Source organism: Triturus cristatus, chromosome 12, assembly GCF_964204655.1.
Source record: "Triturus cristatus chromosome 12, aTriCri1.1, whole genome shotgun sequence".
NCBI classification, from domain to species: domain Eukaryota; kingdom Metazoa; phylum Chordata; class Amphibia; order Caudata; family Salamandridae; genus Triturus; species Triturus cristatus.
The window spans coordinates 111,890,295-111,914,174 of NC_140595.1; the positions used below are offsets into that span (position 1 = coordinate 111,890,295).

A 23,880-nucleotide genomic window follows, 5' to 3' on the forward strand; every position below is an offset into this window, starting at 1 on the left:
TGAAGGAGTACGGCTCTAAGCATGCACCAAATAAAGGGTTTCTGTGAAGCACCGTAAAGACAAAATATATGGGATAGTTGTGTTTTTAAGTGCAATAGCAATTTTTCTTTACAATAGTCTAAATAAAACCCACTGACACATGATGTGAGTAAGACTTCTTATTTGGTCCTGCTTCTGTATATAGCACAACTGTGCTGCTTTTCTGACACCTCAGAAGACCTGCCAAAGGAAACTAAATGACATGCAGACACAGGTTAGAGGTAAAATTTCAGACCTGTGTTAGTTTCAAAATAAAGGTAAAGAGAGTGTGATAAGTAGGTTGAGCTAGAAAGGAGGGAATACAGGAGAACATAATCAGGTTCTGATAGTGGATTAATAAAAAAGATCGTGATGGCATTGTCTAAGCTGGCAGAGCTCCAGACTGACTGACCCTGCGCTACTCCAAATAGAGCGGAGTGCCTTTTGGTGCAGAGCTCCAGAACTTAGTCCATTCACATCAAGGTTTTTTAATGTAAGCTGCCACAGTGCTAAGCACTGCGGCTAAAACACCCCATGTATACAGTGAGACACAGCAAAGAGACATTTACTTACTCTGGCCTTTCTGGTAAGAGAATAACTAAAGTATAAGAAAAAGGGGTGGGTATTATGCTTGAATTAAACATCGACATTGGTATTTGATTATTGTGGGCTACACTTAAGTCCATCATTCATTTTGCTTGCTTGCCACCAAAAACAGCGACCTTTCTTATACTCTGTTCATCACTTCCCTATTGGAGCAGTCTGACCCAAACTACAAGGCCAAGTCTTGTCCGAAGGGAAACTCAGGCAACACCATACCAGATTCTGTCGTATTGAGACTAATCAGTGAGGTGTTGGTTGAGTTCAGTGGTACAGTGAGTAGGAGACGTTTGATCATATTCTCACACCTATAGTATGTCACTGCAGAATAGAAAATGATGGCTGGAATGCTTGAATTACCCTCAACCACTGGTAATTACTATGGGCAGCTTCCACTTTTTGGTGTGTCTTTATTTGCTTACTGTGCCATTACAGTCCGGGGCCAACAATATGCGATTCAGCTTTGGACTTTTTCTGGTAATGAAAGTGGGTGAAATACATTTAAGCAATCCAACCTTCAAAATTTATTTTTCTTATAACCAGAGCCCAAACCCATCAGCACTGGAACCTCATCACCAGCCTTTCACATAGGCTCCCCAGATCTCAGTTCACCTGGTGTAACTGTATTGCCTCAGTGTCTGAGCTTTTACAGCTCTTCCCCCACCTCCTCTTTCACATACAGCCCTAATCCCCACTCGCGTGATGTCCAGCATCACCTCCATGTCTGAACTTCACGTCATCCTGAATTAGTTTGCGTTTGTCCTCCACTGTGAGGGTGTGGGACATGTAGCCTCTACCCACAACAAGGATTAGAGAGAGAGAGACAGGGATGACATCTCAAGAGCAAGAAAGAAGATTGAACCAAAAGCGCCTTGTAGATTTAAAAGATGTTGTGTTGTTATGAAGAGCCAGAACAGTTGGGATATCCGAGGAGGGTTTTGGAGTTTACTGGGATGGACTTGGAAAGGAAAAAAACATGTGCAGTCTTAGCTATATAGTGTGAAGCAAGGTAGGAAAGGAGCTTTCTTCCGATGTGTATGAGAGAGAGGATTTTTGACTGTAGCATTGGTTTAAAGTTTCAGGAGTGTTCTTTAAGTACATGCATTGGTTGATTTAGACTTTCCTGTGGTATCTGAGAAAATTTGAATGATACACCCAAAAGTATACATAAAGAACACAGACATGCACAAGGGACTTTATTAAGTCGGGCAGAGCAGAGTTTCTCTATGGAATCCCGGTCTGCCCAGTCGCGTATGGTCCAGTGTTTTCACATCTGATTTTCCTGGGGCTACAACTCTGGACCTGGTATTACTAGCAGTAAACCCAGTATGGTAAAATTGAATTACTTTAGGCTTTGTACTCAATAGCAGCCATGCCTTGTCCCCTGGACATGCCAACTTATTTTTGTGATCTCTTTACCTTCTCTCCCTTGCTCTCCCCACACCCCTCCCTTTGCCTGAACCCTGCACAGAAGCTCCTTGCTTCCATTTAACACAGTCTGAAAGCAATTGATAACATGCATTTGCAATGCAATAGGTCTCGCATTTGCAAGCGTGTAAGCTATTGGCATTTTAAATGACAATGCCTTTTATTTATGTGTTTTGAAAACCAACACATAAATAAAAGGCATTGTCATTTAACCCCTTCGCTGCGGCGGGAATTCCGCCGCAGCGCTGGGGGGTGTGGGGGGGGGCAGCGCGGTGGCGCTGTGCTCATGACGGAGCCACTCCGTCATGAGCCACGGTTGAGCTGTGCTCATGACGGAGTGGTTCCGTCATGACTCCGCCCAGTTGCATTGTCCCCCCGCACAGGCGGGGAAACAGCGCCGCGTGGGCGAAGCGGCCGCCAACGGCCGCGGCATGACGGAACCGCTCGGTCATGAGCACACGGCAACCGTGGCTCATGACGGAGTGGCTCCGTCATGAGCGCTGAAGAAGTTAAAATGGCAATAGCTCAATCTCTCGCACATGCGAGACCACTTTAATGGTGTTTACGCCCCTTTCTTTAGATACTGCTCGCTGTATGGAGCTTACAGCGAGCCATGTCTGAAGAAAAGGGCGCGGCCGCCATTAAAGTAAAAGGGCAGCATGGGGCGTTTTTACAAAAAGTTCACAAACAAATGTTTTTTTTTTTTTTTTTTTGTAAACTCGTCCCATGCCGTGCTTTCACTTTAAAGGCATCCGTGCCCCTTTCTAAAGACGTGGCTCACTGTAAACTGAATTTTGCAAGCAGCATCTAAAGAAAGGGGCACGGCCACCATTAAAGTGAAAGCACGGTATGGGGTGCTTGCACCCCAAAACAAAAAGCAAAGGTTCCAGAGCATGGTCGCTATAGTTAATGCAGACCCCGTTGGCGAATAAAAAAAAAAAAAAAAAGAATTAAAAAGCGCTGCACCTATAGTTATAGTGGACCAGCCACCATATCTAATAAAGATATAAAAGCGGGTGGCGTACGGTGTTGTAGGAAAGCACATCGTGGGTGGAATAGAGGAAAATCATTAAAGAAAATAGTGCTCACAGACTGTGGATAAAACAGACAGTGTATCAACACAAGTAAAGAGTCCAGTTCTCATGCACGCTACAGGTTATTACAGGTGTGGAGTGTGAACCCCGCCACTACTGCACAATTGATAATGTGGTGTGTTTAGTGTTTAAGGTTGTCTTTACAACATACCAGTGCATCCGAAACGGAGCAGGTGCAGAAAATGACTTTAATATGGCAGTTAACCGAAACCCTCTACTAGACACCTTGGACCGGTGGGAAGATTCCTTTACAGTAAACCGTCTCTGCCTAAAGTTTGAATAGAGTTCCTTATGCTTAAAATGTCCTTGTTGCAACACGGACATACAACCCGAAATACGCTCACAATATCTTTTGAAGCTCAATACCTGGACCTGGATTATTATTTGCCTATCTGCAATGGGATATTGGGTCCAAATGTGGTGGAAAAGGGTCTCAGGCTTGTGAATTGTATGTTTCCAACCTTTGAAATGTAAGTGTTATGTTACTAAAATATTCTAGTGTGATTGTTTACTCGTATGTCTCAAGGCCACCATTTTGGTTTCTAATTAATGTCTTTAATTTAATCTAGAACAAATTCTGACTCCGCACTCCACACAAGCGTGATGAATCCTGGTCCCCAAGATGTGTACCACGGCTCTGCTCAAGGAGCAACCCCTCCAGGCCGGAAGAGTGGTGAGTTGACACTTGCTCCCATATTCTTAATGACCGTAAAATTATGTTTGTGAGAGATTTCCTCTCAACTTTTGAAATATCTCTAGGCAGAGACTGGCTTTGGAGCAGGTCATGCAACTTTGTCACCGCGACAGCAGCAGCACTGTTACTGGACGTTATGTTCTCGCTGTAGCTATTTAGTTGCGCTTGCCACCTTACCTCAGTTCATTTTTTGTAGGTTACGCATAAGTCACATTTGGTCTTTGCTTGTGTTTGGCTATTTTCAGTCACACTTCCATCTACACCGTCCGGCTTCAAACCCTACAAGGACTATACATGGAGATGTTGTGGCACCTCAGCTGGTTATCCATGTGGTGCCTGGGCTTGAACCTCATCACATGCTCCTTTTAATTATCTATACATCAACAAGGGAGCTGTTTGTCAAGACACATATAGGCTTATCATAAATAAAAAGAATAGCCATCCCATGTTCCCTCGACAAAGGTGAAATTTCAAGCTTCCCTCCTTATTCCCCAGTCCCACCCGCCCACAAAAGGATGAAAAAGAGAAAAATGTCGATTAATGTTCTCTTTGGAGTAAAGTGAATCAATTGCATGTTCCCAATATGATTCCATATAGCATGATTTCATTTTTTCTTAGCGCCTTATGGCAAAGATCCCATCCTACAATATTGCCTCATTTGCTAATATTTTCATTCGATTTGGAACACAATTTTATTTCTTTTTTTTTTTTTTTTTAAATCTCAATAGTCTTGACAGGGGTTTTACAGTAATGAATTCCCTGTTCCAGAAACTGTGACCAGATCCAAATATCTCCTTCTGTTTTTAATTGAGTAGAAATGATATACCATGTTCCACGTAATAGTTTGACTTTTCCCTGTTAATGGTGTTGTCAGAAAAATTACGAATTAACTGCTCCAATGCTTTAAGACTCTGCTCTGTACTATATTGTCTGTGTATAGGATTAGTTTCTTCTCGATTTACATTTTACAGTGAGTCCCCCCCCCCCCCCTCCCCAAGTCTACTGCAGCTTAGGATGGGTGAACACCACCATTATTACTCATGTCTCTCGCTGTTTATTCTTGTAGGGCTTGTTTTTCAGCCCATATCCATCTTTGGTTCCTCTCACTTCCCCTGCACATCTGTGTCTCACAAGGATTTGACCAGGTCAGGTATAAGGGGATTTTTTCCTTTGCTTCTGACATGCTTTGAAACCAAAGGTTAGGGTGCCTCAAGCTGTCCAGCATTTCTACCCTTAATACGTTGTTGATTCTTAGCACTCTGTCCTCACACTGAAGCACTTGGCCTGCCAGTGGCTGTTTCACAGAAGTTTTCACATTTAGTGTCTAGTCATGCCGTATCCATTTTTATTTTATATAATGAATCCCAAATGGTGCTGTTATGGGGGGGAAATGTTTTGTCTTAGTCACAAAACTTTCTTGCTGCTCCTTATATCCCGGATCCCAAGACTGGGCACACTGTTTGCCCTTAAAGCATCACACTTAAAACACAGAGGCGATTGATGGCAAATGTCTTAGCCACTGGCGCTTGCTCACTTCGCATTTCACTCTATTTCTCTCTGCCCTCTATTTCACACAAGCCATACGCAACTCAGACATAGTACTGCTCGATTAGGAAAAGTCCAACACAATCTGTGAAGCAAGGTCATCTCTAGACCGAAACATGAGCTATCACAAAACAGTTTTGACCTTGTTGGGCCTAATCAGTGAGGTACAGTTTGAGTGCCGTGGCACAATGTACATTTGACCCATATCTGTGGGTACTCTTCACACTTAGGGTGTCATGTTGAAGCACAACTGTGATGAGTGGAATGTTAGCAAAAGTCTCAGCTACTAGCAGTTGCTTGGACTGTATTCCAGTCCATCATGTTTTTGCCCTTTATGCTTTTCCAGAGAGGGAGCTGCCATAAGCATCTCAAAGTTGGTCCTGTACCACTAGCCTGAACTGCTAGGTAGTCCATTCTAGATAGGCAAACAAGCAACCCCAGAGAGATTTGGCCTCGTCGGGCATCATCAGCGAGGTGCAACTTGAGCCCTAAGGCACAGCGAGCATGGGGCACAATGTCTGGGTTTACCAGTCACACTAAGTGCACCATACTAAGTCCATTGTTGTTTTGCACACTTTGCCACTGCAGATAAAGACCACTGATATGCAAATCAAAGCGAGGGGAATGGAGCATACTACTGGCATCTCAGCAAAGGTTTATCATTGCATTCTGGTAAATGCAATTCCGATAATATCAGCAGCACTGAAGAAATGAAGTGTTCACCATCAGTTGGTGCAGCCGGTGCGGGTACTTATGGGCATTCGAGGATGCATGTTTCTGGGTATTTGCCTTCTTCAGCAGGGAGTAGCAGTTATCTTTATGGGTGCTTGAAATGCTGCTTGCGAGTCATCAGGTCAGTACTGTTTCCAAAGTGTGCAGATGCATTCCAAGGCTTATTAGTCTAATTACTGCAAGAGAAGCTTTAATATTTTTCGGGCTGGGAGAGAGGGTGCATATTGCTAGCCTCTCAGTAAATGTTCTCCATTACGTTCTGGTAAAGGCAGTTCGTGATAATTTCAGTAACTCACAAGTTAAGGAAGGGTTCACTCTTAGTTGGTGCAGTCACTGCTGGTGTTTATGTGCATTTCTGGACGTGTTTATGGGTGATTGCCCTTCAGCAGGAAGTAATTGGCTCTTTAGGGCTTTTCAAGAGTGGCTAATGGCTTGGTTTCTCTTCTCTAAAGAATAACTCAGATGAGAAGTGTTACATTCAACAGTTCTCATTTCAGAATGGCAAACAATGCATAAAACCGATGCACCCTTTCATAACCCCCCCCCCCCCCCCACACACACACACACACACTGTATGAGCATGTATCCCTGCAAGCTGGCATCATGACAAAAACGCAGTTGAGCTAAGCTTGGCTGAAGAAAAAAGAACAAGCATACTTTACCCTTACAAAAATATTTAAAAGGGTGTCTGACTTCAACAAATATATGGTGGAGCAAAGAAGCCTTCAAATGCAATTTTTATAAGTGAAGAATGTAAAAAGGGCAAAGTGCAGTGTTCAGTGATTCTTGCTTCACAGAGCAAGCAAATGAACTGAGGCTCACATACGCTGCATCGTATGTTGGATTTTTGGAGTAGTCCGCTACGTAAAAGCAACAGTGCCACGTTTCTGTGTGACCCAGTTTCCTGCACTTTTATCCTTTCAAAAGAGAGAATTTAAAAGATGTTTTGGGGCAGTTTTTTGTTCCAACTTATTTTTCATTCCACTCAGAATTATTTAAACGAGATCATGAAATGTATGCAAGAAATGTCACTGATAGGCAAGGCTTATTCATTACCTATGTTTTCTGCACAAAGAGTGTTCTGCACATTAGGGAGGTCTTTCTCTGTTGATTAATATCAATGATGATCCTGTTATGTGAAAATACGTGTCCTGTAATTGAGTTAATTCTGTCTGCAGGAGGTTATGTTTATCACTCTTAGCTTTATTATAGACTACAGTTTAGCTACTGTTGCACTAATTCTCTGGTGTGCCAATGTTGACATAACAATACTTTTCGCAACTGTTTTGCATGCTTTTTGTGTTCACATCAACCTGTCTCCACCCTTGTATGGTTTGTTTTCACTCCTCCAAGAACTAAGCTATACTTTCTTGCAATATTAGTGTTGCACAAATAAACATTTATTAATAGCCTGCTTCAGTTTCTGCATCATTGCGCCTTAGTCTTGGTGGGATATCGATTTTGATACAGATACATTATCAAGTCTCTGAAACCACAAAAGTCATGTACACCGTTTTACAGGGATGCTTCACATTCCTGATTATTTGATAAATGCACACGCTATGAAAGCTTAATGCAAGAGCTACCAAACCTACATGTCCCTACGATAGTATGATTTGGCCAGTGCTCATGAGGCCAGTAGCGATATGCTCTTCCGCCCGAACAATAGGGTGTTTGATTGACACTTAACTTTAAACCAGTCCCCTCCCTCTCAAACAATTCCATATTTACCCTTATTCTGGCTTTGGTCATTGTTGATGGTACATCTTCCTGAGGCAGAATGACTGGAAAGCACTTAAACCGCCACACTTTCTCGTCTGGTCCACTGATCAATGCATCTTCACAAGATAGCATTGGCGGAATAATGCCAAGTGACACTAAAAATGCTTTTTTAGATCTAGCATTTGGTAAACTGAATATGGCATTTTGCCACTGTAATCAAAACAGTTGTTTATCCGTATATTGAAGAATGAAAGGAAGAGTCTGTCATGGAGGTACTACGGCATGTGACCTCCAAGTTCACAAAGATCTGTGCAGAGAATCTATTAATCCTCTAAGCAGTCACACCTTTTGGGATGGATGATAATTAATTTCAAGGTATAGAACATCACAAAAGAATTGCAATCCATTCAGAGGAGAATGGTCTAATCCCAGCAAATGCACACAACAATAAAATTGATATTTATTTAGTTTTGTGTAGGGCTGTCCCAGCTAGTAGTGCCACTACACTGTACATGATCAAACAACAATCCTTTTTTCAGAAAGCGATAAGGGGTCCATGTGTTCAGCTAAAAGGATACATTTAAAATGCGAAGAGCTGCAAGAAGTTCCTATTGTATGACAAACTGAAGATCCACAGATTCTGAGAACTACCCCCTGTAACAGTAAACAAAAGAGACAAACTAAACTCAATTAAAAAGAAATTACAGGCAAAAGAGGGTGAAGTTATTGATAGAAACTGTTTCTATTTGTGCGGCCTTAATATTCCTGTGTCTTCCTCCATTTTCCCGCTAATACCAATCCGTGTTTAAATGATACTCCAGTTTCATCAGTTGATATTGCAGCAATGTTCCTCTTGAGGGGGATTCTCCTGCGTTAGGAAGTTTCTGTTGATTGAAAACTGTATGAAGTTAATTGTATGTAAAGCCAGGCATACAATTGAAAATAGTCCAGGCACACATTAGCACCCTATCAGCAGTTCCAGGTACTTATAATAATTGATGCTTCATCAGTACAGTGTGATTCCTCACAAAGTCTTGGGGATAAAATGCCACCAAGCAATTACAAGATTACATAGTCAAGTGGAAGTTTTTGTAATTGTCGGCTTGGGTTACAGCCAAGGCCGTAACTAAATACACTTGACGTCGAGAAAATGTGATTTTATGTGAAGAAAGGAATCTCACTCCAGTATTTATAGGCATCTATTATCATGTTCAACATTCTGATTCTCTGGATAGGTTCTAAAATCTTTCTCATGGTGCCTGGATTAGCTGAAAATTCTTTTCTCTTCTTCATGGACATGGTCATTTGCGTCTCCTAAAGTGACTAGCCTATGTCTAACTTTTTGGCAGGTTCAGTGGTGATGCATGATTCTCCACTGTCCTCAACACAGTTTAACATGCACCTGGATATAATCTGTGATGCGAAAGCAACCATAGCATCTTACGCCAGTAATGCACAGAAATATATCGTGCTCATGGCAAATCATGCACCTGGCACTAAGTAGTAGGATGATATGTTTAGTCCAGTGGAAAGGGGAGAGGATTCTAATTGAGTGAGCACTTACTCCGCTAAAGTGAATCTCATGATGTCGGTTTCAAACGCAAGCTGGGGACAACTACCATGACTGTTTTCCATTTCTTCACTAAGGAAGCAGATTGAAAAGCAAACAGAGAGAATCAAAACTTAGGCGACTATGTTATGGATTCACTTTTCATGTAAAGACACTATAATTGGGTGCTGTCATTTCTGAATAAAACTCGACTTCTTATTCCCATTTTTCCTCTGCAGTGTCTCGTATACAGGCTAAACAGGTGACCATTGCCACTGATTGTATGTTGATGCACCACTCAATGAATTCTGAAATAATCATGGAATGTAGGCTAGAAAGGCAACATAAGCCAATCTCTGTGCCAAGATTACTTAAGGAAGCTTGAAAATTCAGACCTTTCAAATGAGCCCTGGGAACACAGTCAACCAATAGGTCAAGAGAGTTGCTGGAAAGAAAATACACTTACGAGTTTCATCAGCCCCTCAATGGTCGAACATATTCAGAATTTAAAACAGTCCTGCGTAAATAACTTTTGTTCTTGGGTGGTTCACGTGGCCATATAGATTTGACTTTTTTTTTTAAACAAGGTATCCAGCGAATTGAAACATTAAGATTTTATTCTCAAGTGAAATTGGGTAGTATTCGAGTGGTTATAAAGGGATCTAATGAGACTTTATAAAATGGCAGAATGTATGTGGCTTCAGAAGTAGATTTGAAAAGAAAGGCTTCGGGTACATTTATGAAGTCAGTGTAAAGAAGAATCCGCCATCTTCTATGCATTACAAAATAATGGTTTTGTTATCCTTTTATGTTTTAAATATCCCCATCACACTTTGCTTGGTTAGCGTTTTACTGCTGATGCTAGTGATATCATGCACCTCATAACTGGCTCTTTTTCTCCTTTCAGGTTTGCAGGATGAACTAATGGACAGCAAAGGTAAGGTCATGTAATGTACTTCTCCTTTTCTGCCGCAGCACAGGGACCATCCCTAAAATGTTCTTCATCCTCCCGCTGTCAGAATGAAGAGACTAAGGCCATAGGAATCATTCCCTATACACTGAATTCTCTCTTGCATTGAGTTGGTTGCTGAACCCTCCCTGCATTGCCTTTTTTGACAGAAACAACCAAGGCAACCAAAACCTACACTACATTGTCCAAACCCAGTCAACGTAAACCTGTGCTGCTACCTGGGAGCATTGAATGCTCCCCTTTGCTGCATAGGCAAATTGGACACTCTTGTTTACTACCCTGTCATACTGTGCTGCCTGGCACCCTGAGCCCTGTGCAGCACATCCTGGCACATGGGTCATCTTTAATATTGTTTTTGGCCACTGTAAACTCACTGCACTGGGACGCTGAATTCTGCTGTGTGGGGGCTTAGGGTGCTGAACTCTTCTCAGCACAACAAACACTGAAACCTTCCATACACTGCACAGACATAGTAAATCCTTCCAGATACTGCCTTGGCACACATGAAAAGCGACTGTCGTTGCATAATGGGCTACCCAGATACATTGTGCTCTGTATTTACTTGACTGCTGTCTCAGTACACCGAACCTTTACCTTCCTTCCCTTGCACAAAGATCAGTCCTGTGTGGCACCCAGCACACTGATGATTCTCTTCTGCTGTTATGATATATCTACTTTCCATTATGCTGCCCTCGCATACATAACCCCCATCTTTGCTCTCCTGACACTCACAGCTTTCTAAGGTGCTACCAGGCTAAACTGAGCTTGCCCTTCCCCTGAAACACTAAACTGTCCCCTTTGCTGCCCTTGTATACTTAACCTTTCCTTTGTACTGCCCTGACATACCGATCTCACCCCTGTGGTGCCCTGGAATCCCAAACATTCCTTTGTGCTTCTCTTAAACAACGTTTCTCTCTTCTTCTGTGGCACACTACACTTTTCCATGTGCTCTACTGGTAACCAAACCCCTCACCCATGCTGCCCTTATATATTGACCCCTGATCCTCCCTTTACCACTGCGGTACACTAAACCTTTTCATGAGCTGCTGTGGGTAAACCCCTCTCCCATGCTACCCTGGCAAAAGGCTAAATATAGAGGTTATGTCTTGACTGTATGTTAAGAAAAGCTATGGAACTCCCTGTGTGACCTTTTCTGCTACTTCTCCACTTTCTAAAGCTGCGTTACCACCTCGTACCTCTAGACCATGTGCACTGCAATATTATATTGTAGCACATAGCAAGTGTAGCCATGCTTTATAAAATAAAAATATTAACATGTCATAATACAACAACTCTATACTGTACTGTCGTAGCACATTGACATTGAACCATAGTGTACCTCGTGTTCTGGCAAGGATAGAACAGTTAGACTGACTTCATGGAGAGAAATATCGTTGGTAGCTTTTCCTGTTATGTGAAGTACCAAGTAAAGTAGAGCATATGGCATGATGTCCACTCCCTCCAAGCTTAGTGGGCATTCGATACACTCTGTATCCTTTAGAAGTGCTTCTGAATAAGTCACCTTTGTTCTTTATTAGGGCAGATCTGCAAAGCCTGCTTCCAAGGCAGATGCTCTGAATCCCCCCCTTAGGAAGTCATTTATTTTACAGAATCTTCATTAAAAAAAAAATTGATAAAAATCAGTAGTAATGGCATGTTTCTTTTCTGTGACTTTGAACAAAATATGATTTTAACAAACAACCTCAGCTCCTCAGCCACTACCTCTAAATCCTTGGTCCTGAAGATACCATGTGCTAGGCAGCGTTTCCTAGTTACCTGTCATCTCTTCTAATGAGCATGCAGCTGCCATCCCTTGAGGGATGCTGTTGGTGTGTCGCACCACTTATGGTTTTCTTTTTACCTCCCCAGTGTTCCCTTTCCCAGTGCCATCCATCGAGGAGGCAATCCTACAGGAAAGCAAGCACTTGTTAAAGCCTTGGGATGCTAAGAAGGTGAGTCTTTCAGTGGCAGCTGTAAATCATAACATTCCCACCTCCTCTAAAGCTAGCCGAAGTTAAAAATGTTGCATTTCTCTTGGTGGTTGGTTGTGATTGTGCATTCAGACAGGACTGGATCTTGAGTGTTATGTCCCACCTTTTTAGCAGTTTAAAGCATACATTGCAGTATTAGTCTTCCTGTCTATTGTATCTACATATTTTTTGTATCTCATACTCGTGTGTGTGGGTGTGTGTGTGTGCGTGTGTGTGGTTATATGTGTATATGTGTATATATATGTGTATATATATGTGTATATCAATGGGAGGGCGCTTTTTCTTCAATGGGAGGAAGCTTTGGTTTGGATATTTATTTATATATATATATATATATATATATATATATATATATATATATATATATACACATATATATACATGTTTTACCTATCCTATTTAATTTTTACTATCTATGCAATTCTTTTGTCTTCCTTCACTTATCTTATCCATTTGAGATCCCGGTTTTAGTTATTAGATTTGAAAGTGTGCTGTACAGAATTCACTATCTCCAGATGCTGGATATTTAAGATTTGTATCACATATAGTTGTTACTGGTGAAGATGGAAGGGGGTGGGAGGCAGTCTGGACAAATATCATTTAAAGATATGTTAATGATGGATATTTTAGAGTTTTTTTTTATATACCCTGTGCTTGTTTGATTTCAGAGGAATGGCATTTCAATATATTGGGCTAATTGTTATAAACTATTGCCTGCTCTTTCTTGCAAATGTGATCATTAGTTCAATTACTTAGTTGACTGTTGACAACTTTCAGAATCTTGAAAGTGTACTCTTATTCTTTTTCTAGGTAAGGTTTACTTAGGCCACTCCATAATGGCACTTCCATATGGCGAACGTGGTCTTAAACTTAATTGTTTCTACAGCAAATAGCTAATGTTATGACTTCAGACTTGGCTAGTTTGTGGCATTATTTTTGTTCGTTTTTTGGTACTTGGCCAATCCATGTTTTTTAGAACACCAATGTGAATGCCATTGATGCAATATTGCCTTAAGTTTAGCTCAATGCCTAACTTAGGTTAGCAAGGTAAAGTGAATTGTTCTAACCGTGTTATTTTGAAAGTGTTTTTGCCACTGCATTTATTTGTGGAATTTACATAATGTACGCATCAATAATCTTCTTTGCTGTTGAGCAACGCTCCAGTCAAAGACCTAAGAAAGATCGGAACACTGAGTAGAAATATGTATTTATTCTTTATTTCAAGAGGACCTAATCTCATTAAGTTGTAATCAGGTTGCAGCCATCCATTGCTGGTTCTTACTTAAATATTTTCTAGGACTTCATATTGACTTAAGGCTCAATTGATCAGTGAAATTGGTGCATCCTCTTAATAGAAGGCAAAAGATAGCGTAAAGTCCAATACAATAAGAAAATAGTCTAAGGGACATGAATTGAGAACTTCAAGGACGCTTATTAATTTTGTAATTTTTTTATATTTTAAATTTCCACAACTGCACATTGGGCTTTCTATTTCACAAAAAAGGTTTCAAACAAGTTCCAGTGCTTGTAGAAATATATTGGCCTTGTGACCTCCTCACACAAATGCAGAACTTGTTCCACTGTTTCTGTGCTAAGGTCCGGAGAATCTGTATTAGTGAACATGCTTTATCAATCATGGATTCATTCGTCTGAGACAATGACTGATTCCATACAATGCTTGGACTTGAAACTTGATTGATTTTGTTCATTTTGGTGGAATTTTATTTCAGATGTACTTGCAGCTCATGGACTGCAACCTTTTGGATCACTTGAAGTCCCTAGTAAATTGGTGGGAGTCTGGTATAATGGGAGAATTTATTAACTGTTGTGTTTTATCGCTTTAGTTAATACCTGCAAGCATTTAATCCTTCTATAATAAATATATTATCTTGAAACCAAAAAATAAAACATTTGTCTGCACTGCCTTATGGTACGCTGCCTTCAATAACTTTCAATGAGATCAAAAGTTGTGCCAACAGAAGCCGTGTTAATGGGGAAACCACCTGGGAGATACATTTAACACTTTAGTCTCTTGAATAACACAATTTTCCACCTCACTCAGCCCACCAACAAAAAGTGTCCAAAAACGGTCTTAACTCTTCAATTTATTTCTCCATCCGATATCGAGAAAATATATATTTATTGTTGACCTGGTTTAATATTCAGGGCCTATATACCGATTCTCTATTGTGGCAAATCAGAGTTCATAAATAGCCTGTACCAATGTTCTTTGAACAGCAAAGTTAGTCTCTAAAAGCTCTGCACTTGAATGGCATTCCATACCCGGTATGGAGCTTTATTACCAAACTTGAATACGATTGTATTGTTGAGCACTTTAAATCGTTAGCTGGGAGTCTGAACAAGAATATTGAAAATTGTATTCAGACACTTTGGATTAGATATGAAACTTTGACATGCTTTTCAAAGCGGACTCTGAGCAACTTTACTTTTTCGATACTCAGTTTGGAATTTAACTTTGAGCACTGTGTTGGGGGACTTCTGAACTACTTTGTATCCACTAAAGCTGGTGAACCACACACATATGAGGTCCCTCCAGTGGTGACACTACTTACAGTGGTTTCAGCATTGGAGTGTTCTGACAGATATGATCATTGTTTATTCAGAAGCAAAGTGAGCTCTTCAGTGATGGAGCAAGAGATAGTTCTGTCTGCCTCCACTGGCAGCGAAGGGGTAATGGATGCCTCCAGCCTGAGGGGAGAAGCACATCTGGGCTTCCTGGAATTCAAAGGTCTTTGGTTTCCCCAAAGGAGCAGAGATGCCCACATCAGTCTGTTCAAACTGTAGGTGATCTGTCTAGCTTTAAAAGTGTTCCTTTCCTCCATCGCAGGCTGTCAGAGCAGGAATTTATTTACAAACACAGTCGCTATGTGCCGCCACCAACAAACCACGGGAACTCAAGCTCATAGGTTCTGGCTGGTCATCAACTATCTTGCGGCATTCCTTGAATGACAGATGTCAAACGATGTCAACTAGCCAAACAAGAGTGGCGCATTAACCCAAAGGTAGTTCAGTAAATCTTCGCTCTTTGAGACACTGCTCCGGTAGACCCCTTTTTACACAGTCCTAAACACTCATTGATGACTGTAGGAAACTGGCTTTTTATGTCGTATACCAAAGCGAGATATATATACTATGTATAAAGTCCAGGTGACCCTTCCTTACAGGGCTTACATTATTAATCCCAAATGCTCTCGTTTGTGGTAGTGCGGGCGAGCAGTTTAGGCTGATCCGAGGGTAGTGCCAATGCATTTGTTGGACACACAGTCAATAAATGAAATATACACTCAAGAAAAAAATCAAGGCTAATTTAGAAACATAACAATAATTTTTAGATTTATTTTTACACCAAGAACTTCGATAATGGATAAGTACTTTTTGTAATAGAAATTTTGTCAGGTAAGTAAAAATGTCATTTAATTGCTTTTTTACAAGGTAATGATTTCCTATGGGGAAAAAGGCATGTACTGCATGCAGTAATTTGAAAACTATTCTATGGGGTCCCCTTTAGTACTTAATGTGCTAGGGGGCAAGGTCCAAAATACCACCAGCAGTTCAAGTTTACCTGCCCTGGAGTGTCCGGGTACAGAGTTGCTGGACGGAATGGTAGCCTTGCGCACTAACTACACCATAAGAAAGGTGGAGGGCCACCTAGAAACCAGCTGTAGTGGGGGAACTTGGACACAAGTCTGAGAGCTCCTAACGTGAGGGGAGGGGGGGGCTCGTGAATGGGTATCCTTGGCGTAGGGGAGCACTGTTGGTTATCTTGGTCCTGAGCCTGGGAGCTCGTGTGCAGAGGGTTTTGGTCATCTGGTGCCTGTACGTCAAAGGCACCCACAGTTCTCAGTTAGACCTGCAAAGGGGGACAAATCAGGACAGCTGGGCCACTCTCAGTGCTGACTGCTGCGCAGCTGATGTCCCTTTTCAGCTGCTCGGTCTCTGCGGCGGAGTCCGGAGTGGACTCAAACAAGCTTTGGTTGTTACAAGGGGTTCGGTTTGCCAAGTATTGGTGCATGTCCACTTCAATTGGTCCTGGCGTCTTCTCACTTGGTAGGAAGACAGATCTGACCTATAGGGGCCTGGTGACCTCTTCCTGTGGTGCTTCTGCATCGTTGGACCTGGTTAACAGCAGAATGGTGAACCGAGCGTTGCGGTCGTTGGCTGCAGGGAAGTGGCTCCTCCTCATCAAGGGAAATGCAGACGGCTTGGCTTAGTCCTGGAGGCCCTCTGAGGCTTCTGGAGGAGGCACAGCTGCATGACGAGTGGGGTTGTCGCAATTGTCTGGACAGGAGCAGGTAGGCAGGCAGGGTTTGGCACTAAAAGTCCTCCAGCCATCCACAGTTCTTGCTTCTTCGGCTCTTCTCTGTCCTCTTCCAGTCAGACGAATCTGAGTTCCTGGTGTCAGAGGAGCCACCTAAATACTCAATTTAGGGGCTTTAAAGGGAGTGAAGGGTAGTAGCCAATGGGCTATTTACCCTTGGGGTCACTACACCCTCTATATGCTATTGTATTGTAATTGCATTTATATAGCGCTTACTATCCCTGACGAGGCGTCGAAGCAGCTTTTTGGTGAGTAGCACGCTACTACTGCACCCATAAGATTAGTTGTGAATTAGTTTAGTGAAAATATGAAAGTAATTTGAGTGGTAGATATGTTAGTCAGTTATTTGGATTTAGAAGCATAGTGGTATATGACTATTTCCTGTGGGCATAACCCTGTCCCAGAACTCCTAATTCTTATGGATACATCTGCCTGTGGGTTCCTCACCTTTTGAATTACCCCGATTCCACGGAAATTCTTTTCTTAGCTCTCCCACGTCGATGAGGACGTCATAATAGCACTGCTCCGCTTGCGACTCCGTATGACGTTGGGTTGGGTTACCGAATCATAATTCGTGGTTTGGTAATACCCAAAGCCCTTTTTTGCAGTTGCAAGGAGCCTGAATCTGCGGAATGTGGCATTAGTAAATGAAAAAGGGCTGTGTATACCTGGCCCTAAATTTGGTGAGAATCATTTCGATCGATTGCCTGTTAGAGCCTGTGCATGGGTGCCAATTATTATGTTGAGAATAACAAAAGTTTCCCTAATTGCGATTGCCCCAACTTTTTAGGAATTAGTGAACTTCCGGCATAGTTTGTTTGTTTTCCATTCGCATCTTTCTTTCAGACAAGTCATTTCTGAGGACACAGCTTCATTCTTGCCAAAAGTGGTGGCATAGTTCCATTTGGGTCATTCTGTCTACCTGCTTTCCTTTTATCCACCTCCTCATCCCACAGTTTCTCGATCCTTACTTGGATAGGAGCCAGAAATACCAGATTTACGATCAATTGTTCATTCGACATGTGGGTACCAGAATGGAGGGGGCCATTCAGAAGTGGACACTTTCCAGGTGGTTTGTGTTGTGAATTTAGAGCTGCAATCCTCTCACTAAGAAGCTAGCTCCAGAGGGGCCCATTCCACCAGAGCGAAGTCCACTTCTTCAGTTTTGTTCATCGGTGTTCATATTCTGGACATTTTTCCGTGTTGCAATATGGACTTTGATCCAACCCTTCACCAGGGATTACTGCCTTAGATTGCTACTTTGCCAGATCTGTTCTGCAGGCCTTCTTGCTTTACAGTTCCTCATACCCTCCATCATGGTGGCAGTGCTGTAGTATGAGTTCAAGAGGTGATCAATCTGGGGGCAGAAGTATCTGTCAGATGGGCAATTTACTTAAGTACAGTTGCGATCTTTCTGGAGGATACTATGCCTGTCGATCCCTCCCGATCCCATCTACCTCTCCAACTAAGGAATGGTTTAGATCCATTAATGAGGACTTTAACGTTAGGGTCTTCATGAATTTTTAATATCGTTGACCACATCTTCATGTCTTGGGCATGGAAAAAACTAACTAGGAACCGACATTGGTGTGCCAGGTTGACGCTTATAAGGCAACCATGAATACGTGTCCCAGGTGGCTTCTGTTGTCGAGATGGAATAGAGTGTCACCTGCTGGTGCAGTAGAGCTATTTCACCTTTTCTCCATCCAGACTAGCGCCTGAAGTAGATCCACGAGGTGATGAATATGCAGATAGAGTATCCACCAGAAAGATTGCTACTGAAGGTAAGTAACTTATTTATCTCCATCTAATAATTCTTTTTTTTTTTTTTTTTTTTTTTTTTTTTTTTTTAAAACCTTTATTCGTGCATCTTAAAAGAACAAATACGGGCCTACAACCGTCAGGCCGGCCACGATACAGTAAAGCACTGATACCCACATTACAGCCCCCGTGCATCAACGGTCAGGATTAACAACAGGTTATGAGTTACATACTGGAGATATCTTTGAAACCCGGGGAAGGAGAGGTGAAGGTTAATTTTAAGTTTTTGATAATTTTATCAGAGAAAAAAAGTCAATGAAGGATAAGAGCAAAGTAGATTCGAGTCCGCAAGATAGCTTCACCACACGGGCGAGCAGCAACATCAGTAAGAACAACAATGGGAGTAAAATCTCAATCAGTGAGGCGGTGCAGAGATATATCAGGATAGTCACATGAGCAAGTACGCGCCCCACCAGAGCCGCCCCCACTCGATCCACCCCACACCCGGACCCCGAATCGAAGAAAGTAGAGCACAGAGACATAAAAGAAGAAAGGCCCATAGAACTAATTGAGAACAGAGTATTACCCCCCCACCCTACACCAATGCGGAGGCTACGGCCTACCCCCCCCCCAGCATAGTGCCTGTCGCCCAATGAACCCGAAATATAGAGAAGAGAGAAAGTAGGAACAGAGTAAAGAAGGGAAGAAAGCAGAAAAGAAGGTGGGGAGGAGCCCACTGGACACCAGAGCGCCCCGAACCATCAGCCAGTTATGGCCCCCACACACTGGAAGCCCTCTACGCCAAAAAACGGCATGCAAAGATACCATGGCACCACAGTTTAAGCAAGGGATACAAGTCGCGACGAGTGCGCGCAAAACATACATACAGTCCCAGTCCCAGGCCAGCCCGTCCATAAACCATAGCGATAGAAGTCAGTCTAGCCCTGGCCCGATCGCGGGCTTGGGATTAAACCAGCTCCTGGCTGAAGGCCCCGTGTCCCGAGCAGACAAAGACAAGATGGCCGCTTGTGGGAGGATGGTGAAGTAGGATCACGAAATGGCCGCCGACCACCGATTGGGGTCCCTCGTTGCACCACATAAAATCCAAACCTGGCAAGTAAGGTACAGGAGTTCCAGAAAAAGGCAGCAGTGGGCCACCGCGGACGGTCCCTCGAAGCCGTTAGGTATCGCTCAGCAGGATAGCCTCGCGGACGCGGTGAGGCAGGGAACAATGAAGCAGGCAGCCATGACCAGGGGGACAAAGTATCCGCAGTTGAGGTGGAGAGCGGTGGACCCTGGGCGCCGGGAGCGCTAGATGAAGGCACCAGTGTAGCACAATCATACACCGCCGCTGCGTCCCCGCAAGAGGACAAGAGCACCGGGAGACCCACGCCCCGTGGATGACAAACAGTGCGCTCACGGCCCGCAGCCGACAGTATGGGGTCAAACCTCTCACTCAGCGCCTGCAGGCCAGCGCACATCTGTAGTTGAAAGTCCCGCAGGACAGCCAGAACGGAGCCGCATGTCAGCGGAAGCTGGGCCCCAACATCGGCAGCAATCCGGGACGGCACTGTGGAGCTGGTGTCCGGAAGAGGGAGGGCGAAGTGGGCAGCGGGCGAGACCGGAGTATCACCCCCCAGCCGCGAGCAGGCACTCAACGCCATGTTTTGCCGCTATACGGTGCAATGGCCAGGGGGGGGGGTCGTGGCAAGGGGTCAATTCCCCTCAGGTCTACGCCGCAACAGGAAAGGCCGACAGTCGCTTATCTTCTCGCCGGTCCCCCTCGCCGCTGGCTAGGCAATAGGCAAAGGGGGCAGCAGCCCCCCGCAGCCCGGTCCTCAGAGCGGGGCAGGAGACTCACCGCACCGGGGCCCACCCCACAGCTCCAGCCCGTCAGGCACAGGGTGCAGAAGGTGTCCGGCCGTCTCTCCCCGGGCTCATCCGGCAACGATCCATGGTGCGAGGCGAGATCGGGACCGCGGGGCTCAGGTTAGCGCTAGCTGGTCCGGTAACTGCGGAGCTTCCAGGAGGCCGGCAAAGGCCGTAAGGGCGCAGGGTTTCAGTGCCGAGGACAAAAGCACCCAGAACTCGGGCATCCGGGCGGGTTGAGACTCCGGGAAAGCAGCAGCGCGGTCAGCGCGTCTTCGCACACGGTGCACCTCGAGAATCGGCAAGGATGAGCATCAGGATAGTAGTCCGAGGCAACGGACCGACGGAGCCGGGCGCTCAAGCGTCTGCTCCGGTCGCCATCTTGGCTCCTCCCCCTCCATCTAATAATTCTTATAGGATATCCTAACTGTGTTTTCATTCATATCGATTTTGAATGAATTTCTTTTATGAGATGGATCTCATATGTATTATGTTTGTGTGCATGTGCACACAGGCTATCCTGTCTCTGCATTTTGAATACACAAATTAAGCAGGTTGATCATTGTCCTGGGTTAAAGATCTGCTGTTGGAAAGCATGGTTCACTGACCACAGAAGTGTCTGCCATTTGATTTTGAGTATTCTGTTTCTTTACTGTATTAGATCAGTTGGTGATTGACCTGTGAAGTTGGGGGCTAATTGGGATAGAGTATTGATCAGTGCAGTTTGAAGCCTTCTAGAACTTTATTGATTTTCCGATAAGGGTGTGGAGGGGGGGGGGGGGGATACAATTTCACAAGCTTTAATGAAGTGTCTACTGTGCCTAGGATGGTAGATTAAGATGCGTCGTTCTTGCTCTGCTGCTAAAAGTTGGAATATTGTTGTCCGGGTTTAAAATAGGGCAATAAAACGTGTTGCCTGAGACCTAGCTCTCTAAATCAAGGCAATATCCTCACCAAAACTGCTTTCCAGAGAGCACCAATTAAGAAGTTATTTACAGGGAGGAGTATCTCTGCATGTTCATCCCATGACCTCTTTCACACACAGGCTTACTACATCCCTTTTAAATAAACAGCAGAAACTCCGAGCAATAGTGACAGAATGGTGTTTTCTGATATATACTACAGAAAGTCGTTAAAGTAGATCATGATTACTCATTTGACAGTAGTGACTGGAATGGATCATATCAGCGATTATCATTTCTGTTTTGAGCACAAGTGCCAATTGTCAGTCAGATAGTGTGGTGATTTGCTAATGAGAAATGTTTCTCTCCGAAATCTGTGATAGAGGGTAGTAGTTGCTGATAAAAAGTATTGCTACTTTAGGATTCTGGAAGAGTTAATCATTTATTATGTGCATAGAAGTGCCAACAAGGCCATGTGACAAGAGGATTATAATTACTGAAGTAAACAGTTGTGCCATACAGGAAGATTTACAAGAGAGTATTTATGGATGATATACAGCGTATTGATGTGCGTTGAAGATGTGGTAGGAGAACCACTTTTTACATACTCCACTACTTCCACCATCTTCGATCTCTAGTGTTTACATCAGCAGTTGCCACGAGTCTCAAACCCTCCTGCAGCCACATGTCAGCAAGACATTATTTTGCAGTTTGATTTCAGGAAGTTGACATCCTTTTAGTAATTTGCTAGGCACAGAAAGATTCATTTATAACAACCTTATTCTTTTGTTTTTTAGTTGCCAGCAGGGTCCGCAAGGCCCAGGTCCTGTGAAGTTCCTGGTATCAAGTAAGTGTTTTAAGACAAATGTGCCAATCGTGGAGGCCCATTGGAGCATGTGAATAGTGGCTGTCAGTTTGCAAGCTTGTATCCAGTTGCTCATGCATATTCCTTCGATCATCCCTGCAATGTTCTATGCTCCCCTCCCCCCCGCCCCCATCCCCCGCAAGCCTTTCCTTCCTTGCAACACCACAGATCATGCAAAGGCCTTACTTATCTGGAGGACTGTTTCCAGCGCGTGCTACTCATTTGGATTGGTAACCAGTGCATACTTAAGCTGTCCTCTTGTAAGGTGTCTGTATCCATAAAACGTTGTGCTTTACGAATTGAGACACATTGTCTCTAAAAAGCTTCATATTGTGTTCAGTACATGAAAGTCTATAACAGAACTTTTCTACCAAAAATGCACTCCTCCTTCTCCAGCCACTCCTTTCCCTTGTCTATTATCTCTTGCTCCAATAATCCATTACAGCCCCATCCCTTATCTCACTTGCATTCATGGCACGCTACAGGCATAAACATTATGTACGTCTGCTTTCTTACAGTATGTTGTTTCCGTAGGAAGAAGGTAGAACTGAGAGACTGTCATTATGGCAGGCAGTGTTCTTCTAGTCCTAGGTTTTAACTTGCATGACTTTAATTCAGCTGTGTTTTTCTTTAATTGTAAATGCAGGTCTTTAAGTGCTAGAAAGCAAATTCATGTTGAGTAAAAACCCCAAGAGCCGTTTAACAGCTCACTCCTGGTTTGGGGCATCTGCGGAGTTCCACTTAAGGTCACTTACAGGCTGCATCCATTCCCTTTATGTCCCAGTGTCCAGTTGGCTATTGTAGGTAGTGATTGCTCTTCTTGAAATAGCAACAAACCTCCTACAAATCTAATTTAGGTCACTGTTGTAACCCGTCCTTGAATAAATGTCTAATTTTGATAGAATTTCTTCTTTTTCTTTGAGGTTAGATGTGTATTTGTTAATGTCGGTTCAGCACCTTAATAAGAGGACAAAGACATAAGAGTCTGCCCCACTGAGTGTTTGTGTGTGTCCTTCGTTGCTAAAAGACATGAAGGCATCAGAATTTGAGAAGAGATGTGAGACAGCAGTTTTAAACTGATATTCTACTCCCCCACAGTATTTATCCGTCCATGGACCAGCCTTCCAGCATGTCGGTGATGCCCTCGCTTCTGAACACTGGTGGCTCTCTTCCAGACTTGACCAATTTGCACTTCCCTTCACCACTGCCTACCCCGCTAGATCCCGATGAGTCTGCCTTTTCTAGTCTCAGCGGGGGGAGCAGCACTTCCAACCTCACTAGCACCATGACAAACCTAGACATCGACAACCGCCTTGGGCTCAGCGCTGCGTATAATGCTTCAGGTAAGACATTTGGATGTGCTCTCAGAGCCTTTGTTTACTGCCCTTCTTCCAATCTGGTAGCCCTGAATAGGTACAGAAGTGGTAAAGGGAGAGTGACGTTATGGCAATGGACATTCGTAGAACCCCAGTTGTTGCAGTAGGACTTATGTTTTAGTGCTCCCCTAGATCTACTCAAGCTCTTGTAAATTTGACATCACAGTAAAATAGTCACACATTTTATTAATTGACCCTTCTCTTTTCCCCATAAGTCAAAGTTTTATTCTCTGGAAGATGTCTGCTGTCAGGTACATTACTTTCAAGCTGCATGGTGCCTTGAACATTGGAAGGTTAAAAAGAACTGATATTCTCTTGTTTACTTTAAAGAATGTTATCCAACCTAAAACGCTCTTATTCTGGCATGTTAATGTTTTTTATTGCTTGAATATAAAATTCTGATGGATACATCTGCCAGTGGATTC

The 23,880-nt window shown here is 43.3% G+C and overlaps 1 protein-coding gene across 4 annotated transcripts in view; it reads left to right on the forward strand.

Annotated features, from left to right (window-relative positions):
• Positions 1 to 23,880, forward strand: part of CRTC2 (CREB regulated transcription coactivator 2) — a 181,057-nt gene that overhangs the window by 54,845 nt on the left and 102,332 nt on the right. For all 4 annotated transcript variants that reach the window (XM_085637957.1, XM_085637955.1, XM_085637956.1 and 1 more), the window contains 5 exons: positions 3,710 to 3,813; positions 10,290 to 10,319; positions 12,222 to 12,304; positions 22,012 to 22,061; positions 23,178 to 23,422. In XM_085637957.1, the coding sequence (XP_085494083.1) occupies positions 3,710 to 3,813; positions 10,290 to 10,319; positions 12,222 to 12,304; positions 22,012 to 22,061; positions 23,178 to 23,422 (512 nt within the window). The remainder of the gene's footprint in view (positions 1 to 3,709; positions 3,814 to 10,289; positions 10,320 to 12,221; positions 12,305 to 22,011; positions 22,062 to 23,177; positions 23,423 to 23,880) is intronic.